This window comes from Morone saxatilis, unplaced genomic scaffold, assembly GCF_004916995.1.
Source record: "Morone saxatilis isolate NCDOM2014 unplaced genomic scaffold, NCSU_SB_2.0 Contig8, whole genome shotgun sequence".
Taxonomy (NCBI): domain Eukaryota; kingdom Metazoa; phylum Chordata; class Actinopteri; family Moronidae; genus Morone; species Morone saxatilis.
This window is the reverse complement of record NW_023340257.1, coordinates 22,810,000-22,819,503: the sequence shown is the minus strand read 5'-3', so window position 1 is coordinate 22,819,503 and position 9,504 is coordinate 22,810,000. Positions and strand designations below refer to the sequence as shown.

Below are 9,504 nucleotides of genomic sequence, written 5' to 3'. Positions count from 1 at the left end.
TATGTACTCCCTCCCTGTCTCTCTCCTCCCACCCTCTCCCAGTCACTCAAGCACTTCCCTTGATCTGTAGAGGTTATGAGAGCTCTCTTGTGTGGCTCGCATTATCATTTCACACAAAGACAGCTACAGATACTGTTAGTGCAAAAATGAAAGAGGGGACGGTCTAAATCTCCCCAATCATAACAAATCAGTGATTCAACCTCCGGCACCAGGCTAAGCAGATTACTGTCATTTTCCACCACTTGTCCCTTGTAGCTAACAACCTCCAATTAGCAAATCCCGCTGTGCATATCTGTGCCCTGACGGGGAGCCACCATGACAAGCAGAGAAATTAGAAGTCCTGCATGTTAATCTACCATGCTCTGGCAATCTGTGTCATCGTCAAAACACTTTCAGGGGAAATACATATTCAAGGGAGTCACAACGGCAAAGGCACAGACAGTAGCTAGAACAATGGCAATAAAGTCCCAAAACAAACGGCACTGCATTGTTGCTGTTTCAGACAGCAGGTTGGCTGCTTCGAGCAAACTGAGGAAACCGATTGATGAGAAAGACTAAAGAGAGTGAGTTTGACTGCAGCTGTTTATCATGTTACTATACCTTCAGCTGAAAAATTTACTTATTTGTATATAGAGTGCACTAAAATACACAAGCCAGACATCCTGATGGAAAATAAATAAAATTGTGCAAGAAATAAAACATATTGGTTACCTAACAAAAAATGTTATCCTTTCATCTTCTAACTCTATAGGTTACACTGTACCTCTTAATTTCATTTCATTGTCTGTGTTCTATTTTTGCTAGGGTCACTGAGCTGACTCATACACACGTACATACATACACATATACGTACGTACGTGATGATAGATATATGTCACTTAAAGACCTTGTAGCTACAATTTTGGTGATTTTAATGTTTACAGTAAATTCTTCTAATAGTTGTAAAAAGTCTTGACTTTGTGAAAAAAAAGCCTTTCAAAGCCCTTTGGATACGGTTACTGCTCAGTTATCAGCACAAGGCAATTTTTTTTCCAGAAAAATGTAGAGATTTTACCTAAGAGCAATCCCATGTGAAAGAATTATGTATAGAGCCCTTACCTGTCGCTGTTGTGACAGTTTGAATGGCAGCCCTGCGGGAACAGACTTGGGTTGCAGACAGAGACCCACTGACGTGGAGATCTGTTGGTTCTGGAAGTGGAGAGCTGAATGTGGTTGATTCTGTCCAGTCGATGGTGACTGCTGCTGCTGCTGCTGGGCTGAAGTCTTATTCACTGAGCTTGCCATGATAGGCATCGGCTGGCTGGCAGAATGGGGCGCTTTGGGGCTGAAGTGCAATGTGGGCTTGGTGCTGAGAACCTTCATGTCCAAATGATGGGAGCCATTGTGGCCATTTGACTTGAAGAGGCAATTGTTGATGCCTTTACTCTGGGAGACAATCCTCGGCTGGCTAAGCGAGGCTGGGCTGGAGACCTTGTCCTGGGGAAAGGCGCTGGTCGAAGAGTGGGTGCTCATGGCAGGAGCCCAGCTGGTCAATCCTGCAGGTGGTGTTGTGTGGTGGTGATGAAGCAGAGAGCTTGGCTGCTGCTGGTTGGCTGCCATCTGCTTCAGCTGCTCTGCGTGGGATATTTCTGGCCAGCATGGCATGGCTCTGGGCTGCCCTGCCTGTGTGTTAGCTTTCTGTGACGTGGTGGTAGAAGAGGTGCTGGTCAGCGTGAAAGAGGGTCCTGCTGAGGCTGGTCGAAGCTGTGGCGAACCACCATGAACCTGGCCAAAATCTGGGGAGTGCTCCATCTTTATCGGCCTCTCCATTGGGGAACACAGACTGGCAGCTGCTCCTGCTGAGCTTGGCCGACCTAGATCCAAACCGAATGTATCATCCTGCTTCAGCATCTTCTCAAACTCCAGGTCATTCAGCGTTGGCACTGTCTTTGTCAGCTCATCAAAAAGATCCTGGAGATCTGGGTCAATCTGACCACCACCTTCATCTTTGAAGTCAAAAATCATCTCTGCGTTTGACTGGCCACAAGACTGGACCTCAATGGGCTCTTTTTTCATTTCTTTCAGGGTCATGTTGAATATGTCTGACCCCACTCCATGGGGCATCATGTAATTCTTCCTCTGCATGGCCATGGTTGAGGACCCTTGCAGAGAATGAGACTGTGGTAAGTTATGGTTGCAGGAGCCATGTCCCAGACTACCAGCATCCACACGGACCCGCTTAAAGTCTGATCCAGAGAAACCACAGGAGAGCCCATTCTGCTTTGGTGCATGACCTGGTGCATGTCCCTCGATCTTCCTTCGCAATGATCCTTGAAGCTGCAAAACACAACAGAATGGAATTTAAAAAACACTTCAGAAATAGAAAAAGGAATACTTTCACCTCACCTTCATTTCATTAATATATTATTTACCGGGTATGGGTTTTTTTTTTAAATCTCCAAGGTAATGGAGTTTGAAATTCAATAGAACAGAAAACATTTTCATGACAAGATTTTAATTATTCCACTTGATTCAAAACCTGTCTTGGGAGCCAATTCAAATTATGGTGATAGTTCTGAGGATGGGTGCATTACATTCTACATCCAGCTCAAAATATCACCATGTAGATTAATCCAATTTCACAATTTGCTCCAAGGCCTGTAGATGCTGTACACTTGACCAACTTGTGAAATTTAGGAATTTTACTTTTATTAATAGACAATTGTTTCATTCAGTACAATAGGTCAATAGTCACATCATTTTGTAAGAAGATACATTCAGATAACATAAAGCTTCCATATATCATTTTATTTAAATACTTGCAATACAGCAATGAGGCAAACACTGCTGCAGCATTTAGAAAAATGTTTTGATATAATGTAGGTTGAGCGCAGTGGATGGGCTGAGAAGATAGCTAAGAATCTGATATAGTTGACAAACCGCAGAGAGAAGAATAGAGTCTTTGTTTCCCTCATTTGCATACATTATATTTCCTTCCATTGTGCTTCGTTAGATAGCAGAGTTTCTCCTTTGTGGCTGAGATTCTGCTTAACATGGTGGTGCAGATATCTGACTTCCTTTTGTCCTATCCCTTTGCATGTCTTCATTTAAGGTAATAAGCACAGCCATGACTCACAACTTTAACCATTAAGTAACACTCCATAAAACTGAACCGTTAAAAACCCTAACAAAATGTGCATGGTATCAAAGCAAAATTTAGATGATTTATATTTTCAGGAACTGATACTGTCATGTCAACAAAATAATGGAGTTTCTTCCTTCACGTGAGTCATTAACAACAATTCACTGAGAAAGAAATTGTCTATCCAGTGGCAAACTCAAGCATGCTGCTGTATACACATAAAAATGACTGATTATCTGACCATCTTTTAATGTGGTGCCTGCATGGAAATAAAATGGTTCTGATTGTACTCCAACCTGAGCATAGGAGAGGAGTATCAGTGTGTTGCATATTTCACTGTGGGAACACATTTGAGTCATTTCCACCTGCTGGCACAGATTAGATTAAGATGATTCATAGCCCGAGGGTTTGGAGTGAATCCTGCAGTTCACTACATTTCTACTCTGTTCGTGTCTGTATTACTTCTGCTAATGCTCTTAACAATTGCTCAGAGATACATCCTCACATTTTAATCAAGGCACAAATATCTCCCTGACTCACCAAGCCTCCTTGAGCTAATAAGCTAAAGCTAATAAAGCTGTGTGAGTTTCAACATACTGAATGGATGTGGATGGATGATGATGATTATGTTGATGTTGTGCTAAAGGGGAAGAGACACTGAAACAATAATTTCTAGTCAGATCATACCACTGGCTTTGCATTTAGCTTAGTAAGTAGAAACTGTTGTACTTAACATTAGTGAAGACCATTTTCAAAAGTATGATTGCAAATAGATTGATTTTTTAAGTAACCATTCAATTTTTTTTACAATAGGAAATTCAGTTTGCAAACATTTGAAATTTGCTTACGCTCCCTGAAAATAACCAGTGTGAAGAAAAAGCCATTGAGTTCAGCCAAAGACAAAAAGAGAGCTGGGGTCCATGGGACCAATTTCAAAGTCAAGCAAGAGAGTCCAATTTGTGCTTTCTCGTCTTGCAGGTTCTCATGGATCCTGGTGGAGCCTCCTGCCATGGTCCTGCTTGACTACCATTGCTAAAATCACTGATCATACTTGGTTGATTGATTGATAGTTATGTATTTTAAAGTATTATTATTGCCTCAGTTACTGGTTGGGACGGCTTGCTCGCTCTCACCCATCGTTGCTCGGCGGCTTGATCGTCATCGATCATTACTTTAATGTCAGTTGTTGGCCCTACTGTTCTCTCAGTTTTTCCTTGGCCCTCCGTCGGGCCAAGTGCCTCTCATGGTGGTACTGTTGGGTCTCTGTAAATGTTAAAAGGAGTTCGGTCTAGACCTGCTCTATTTGAAAAGTGTCCTGAGATAACTTCTGTTATGAATTTGCGCTATACAAATAAAATAAAATTGAATTGAATTGAATTGAATTTGTTTCCTTTAATTTTTTTGTCAACAGTATGTTGTCACTATGCAATACCGCAGCTGGAGTCTTGACGTGTGACTCAAACTTAATATGTCAGAATGTCTTTGTAGAGCAACTGTGTCTTTTAAATATAGTTTTTATATCATGGCAATAATTTAACTAGAACAAACTAAAGAAAGGTGACAAAGAGTCAATGTTATGTATTACCTGACTCAAGGACTACTCGAATACTAAAATGAATGGAAATAAATTGAAGGCAAGCAATTATTACAAAACTATTCATAGTTTTACATTAAGAGTTAATTTTTTAAGCCTTGTAAAATGCAAAATATATGTTCTTTAAGGGCCCAAAAAATTTCAAATAAGTAGTATAGTCCCATATGAAATGAGTTAAAGTTAAATATACTTTTCCACAAAAGTAAACCTGAGTAGAAAAGTTCTCAACAGAGACTACAGAGAAAGAAACAGAAAGACGTCAGATGATGTAATGACAGTCTGGCTCGATGATGCCAAGTTAATACAGAGAATTACACAGACACATACAATTTCAACTTAGAAATGTTCCAAAAGTTCATCTACAGTATGTCTCATTCACTAGCTCCCTTTTGCCATCTTTACTGAGATGCAGACTATTTAACACTGTGCCTCTCCACAGACTACTGGACATCTGTTTTTCTCCAAATGCAGATGAAAACAGGCCTTCTAGTGTGTGTAGCTCATGCACACTTTCTCTCATTCCACAGGGCTCTTTCTGGAGAAGACAGACAGGAGTACTCCTCATGGTTCAAGGCACCGTCTGAGAAAACACATCATGAATAATGGAAGGGACAGTGGATGAGTTGCAAAAAGCCATTGTGAGACATGGTTGCCTCAATACTGCCTCTGTGACATTTAAAAATGGACTCTAGTCAAGAGCAGTTCTTAGTTCAAAATTCAAAGCTGAAGCTTCTCCAGACTTTGTGTAGTTGAGATTTAGTCATGGTTTGATCGCTGAAATGTGTGCATCCTGACACAACCTTCATTTGGGTAACAAAACAATATTCAAGCTCAAACAAGTTTGTTTGTTTTTCTTACATTTCTAAATGATCAAGGACCATCCTGTTCACTCAGCGCTCAGTACTCAGAAGCAGTGGCCTCCTAGCTGGCCTGAAATCCTCATGACAGATCTCCAAGTGATCTGAAAATAGATTTTTTGATTAACATTTAATGAGCTTAGAAGCTCTGAATCACTTTGAAAGGGACTCCTGCTGCATGAGAGGCTTAGATGTATGCATTATATACTGATCATCTGATGGAAAGCACTGCTTACATTTGTTTTCTGTGAATGGCAAAATGTAATTTACCCACTTTCAAAGTCTAGGTTAGTAGTGACCAGAAGATTAATGTAATCTCATTTTACGTCAATATTATTACAAAACAACAAGAAGGAATATCTTGCTATAAGTTAGAAAATCTCTAATCTAGGGCGCCCGGTTAGCTCAGTGGGTAGAGCTGGCGACCAGTCCTTGCTGCGCCCAGGGTTCGAATCCGACCTGCGGCCCTTTGCTGCGTGTCATCCCCTCTCTCTGCCCCCCCTTTCCTGTCTATCTTTTAGCTGTCAGTATAATAAAAGGCAATAAAATCCCCAAAAAATTATACTTTAAAAAAAAAAGAAAATCTCTAATCTAAACTTCTCAATATACACAATATACTCTGTGTTTTTAAGGTTTGAACAAGGTGTAACTTTCTGTGGCATCCATCCATCCTATGTGCTTTAATTGTACTACTTGAGGGCACAATTCCAGAGGAAATCATTTGGATAAGTGAATCAAGAATGGATTTTATATTTGAACAGAACCTTTCTGATGCTGCTTATTGATGCCCTTTGACTGTGGCAATGAGGAACCTGACCTTGGCCCTGTCAACAGAAGCTATCTATTCCTGGGAGCTGGAGGGCTGGTAGCTCGTGTGTCAAGCTGAGCAGTGTGGTGATGCTGAGCACTGTGGATGGGGCTCCGGGTGAGCCATCACAGGGACGCAACACCAGGCCTCCTGGTACCATCTGTCAGTCCAGTGGCACAGCCCTCAGAGCCATGCATGCTTGAAGAATATAGGTTTGAGAGTGTTTGTGTCTGTGTTTGAGTATGAGAGTGCGGCTCAACAAAAGATTGAGCTCGCCAGCCTTTAATCTATTCACCAGAGCCCTGAAACATGTTGCAATCTGCTCCTGCGCGAGTTAGAAACCTTCCTGTCGGCATTTGACATGGAAAAACAGTCCCAAAATAAAGGAATAAATACGACTATTGTGTTCCTAGGGAGACATAATATTTATGCGGTTCTGCAGGTTGCATACTATTGCAAGAGGGGATTTCAGCTCGTTTATTGCCAGATAAGAAACAAGAGCCCTAAGACCAGTGCCAATGATCAGCTGTCATCCAAAATTCAACTATCTGCTTGCAGAATGCTGAGAAAGTGTGGAGGGCTCAGTTTAATTATGGGGTTTATACTGGCTGTCTAAAGCTGTAAGCCACGATACTATATCCAGAGAAATTTAATAAAACATCCTGGATAACTTGAAATGTTTAATTATTTAAAGGAAGGTAAGGAAGCTGAGGCTGAGTCTGCTGTAACACAGCATATACATCCATGAGGAAATTTATAGTTTCAGTCAAATCAGGTCAGGGGGCTGTCAGATTCTTTTTTGTCTTTTCTGTAAACTGTTCTCTTTTTTAATCCTTTTTGTTTATAAGTCATTGGCTTTTTTTCCCCCCCAGCACATTTCAGGTAACAGCAAGGTGAGCACAATCTTTATACTATGAAACAACAAAAATGTTCTAGGATAACCATGATTTGATGAATACTGAATAAAAAAAATAATTAAAACATTTTTTTGCTTCAAAAGGACCAGTGTGTAGGATGTAGTGGCATCTAGCAGTGTAGTTGCTGATTGCAACACTGTAGAAACATGGCGGTTCAACATGGTGGAGTCCATAGAAGAGGACCCGCTCTCTCTGTATATAAAAATGACTCATTCGTAACAAAAACAAAAATTCTTATTTTCAGGTGATTATACACTAATAAAAAACATACATATGAATATTGGAGCTAATTTCGGCCAATAGATCATCCTAAATCTTTAAGCCTCACATAGATTTGATTCAAAGACAAGATTTGGACAGCACTAAGAATACAGGTAATGATACAACTGTGACGGGTGCACTGTGGCATGCAACAAGCAATTATAATGGAACTTATAAAAAATATGCCACACCAGCATATATGGTATGTGGTCATGGCAATCCAGCAGGAAACACATACTGAAGCAAGGGTTAGAAGACAAATTAGATAGCTGCCTCTTGGCAGCTGCTTTAAGCATTACATTTAAACAATTTTCAGTATGTTTTGGTGGATAAATTAGTGGCTGACAAAATTATAACAATGGTAGGCTTGTTCCTTTTTTACACAAAATAAATACTAAAATCAAGGTTTTCAAATTGTTTTCTCAAAACCAAACACTTGAAACAGAACTCGTCATTCCCGCAACAAAAGAAACATATTTCATCTGTTTCTACAGGGCATGTGCCATTAGGTTGCACAGGGATGTGAGCATAGGTTCATGGTGTGCTTCCCTAATCAGGCTGGTGCGTGTTGGGACGAAGCAGCACACTGCAGAGGTGGGCTACTTTTGGCTCATCAGCACTTTGCATCCCCACACTTCCTGACACAGTTGTATTAGATTGAGGCTGCCCTCCAGAGAGCAGGCAGGAGAGAAGGATGAGCAGCAGCAGCGGCAGCACGAAAAAAAGGAGAGGCAGCTTTGTGGCAGCCTCTGGGAAATGGGAAGAGATGATAAGAGCTCCTTTGAAGAGAAATCATCCATTATGTTTACTGAAGGCAGATTTTTTTTAACAGTTAATGTAGCTCAGCTCTAACATTCCATGGAGAAACTTGCTATTTTAATAAAAGGCAGCTTGCACACAAAAAATCCTGTTGGAGACACTTCCCATTCAAATATCAGCTCTCTATTATCCAAAAACAGATTAAAAGCAAGCATCCCAATCAGTCCTTGCTTTGGCATGCCCTTTGTTCAGAATCAAGCACATGGGTTTAATGTGATATCCCCAAGGCTAAAGGAGGCAGGAGGAAGGAGCCCTAAAAATATGCAGGACCCTAGAAGAAAATATGTGGGGCCACTTAAAAAATAACAAGCAATGTTTGCATCTCTGCAGTCACCGGTCACTGAACTGAGGGTGAATAACAAGGTATGTAAAGCTTTTTTGTATATATATATATATATATATCCTTTATTTAACCAGGCATCCCTTTTAATGATCTAAAACACTAATTATTCTTCTCCTGTCAGGTACTGTTAGCCCCTTAGATTCCCAGGATGGAGGATAGCAGTGAAGTGATCCTGGGAACAAATATGGGGTGTGTGAGTGTGTGTGTGAGGGGGGCAGGCAGACTCTGTCAAGGCATCACCGCAGCACCAGCTAGGCCACGCCACTGCAGACGTACCATAGGTCACCAACATTGCAGTGACAAGCCGTCACATCACATCACCCATGGCCATGTGGCTCACAGAGCTCCTGACACTGCTGTCGCCTCTCATCTACATGTCATTCTTAACCACAGAGACATTTACTGAGGAGGACTTAGGGCTCCACAGACTCAGGAGCAATCCCATGCAGAATGCATCACTGTAGCTTCCAGAGTAAAAGGGATCCCTTCAATAAATTATTTAGTGGGAAACTATGAGAAGTGTTAAAACAGGAAGTTTCACATTCCAATGTAACACTTTTTGGCCAGAGCATCATTTTTAATATGAAAGATGACTGCCACCTTCGTCCTCACTTACACATTGTAAAAAGGAGACAGGCGATGGACAGGAAGACATTCCACCATTTAACAAGCCTAGAGCTAGTCACAGATAACCATACAGCTCTTGCCTGCCAACTGCATATAGGCTAAGCTGCTATTGTAGCGCAAAGGGTTTAATTTAGTGGTAACACAGGCTTAAATTCTC

The 9,504-nt window shown here is 41.1% G+C and overlaps 1 protein-coding gene across 1 annotated transcript in view; it reads right to left on the bottom strand.

Annotated features, from left to right (window-relative positions):
• Positions 1 to 9,504, bottom strand: part of zmp:0000001236 (mastermind-like protein 2) — a 36,601-nt gene that overhangs the window by 6,331 nt on the left and 20,766 nt on the right. The window contains exon 2 of the mRNA XM_035680274.1: positions 1,099 to 2,316. Coding sequence (XP_035536167.1) covers positions 1,099 to 2,316 — 1,218 coding nt within the window. The remainder of the gene's footprint in view (positions 1 to 1,098; positions 2,317 to 9,504) is intronic.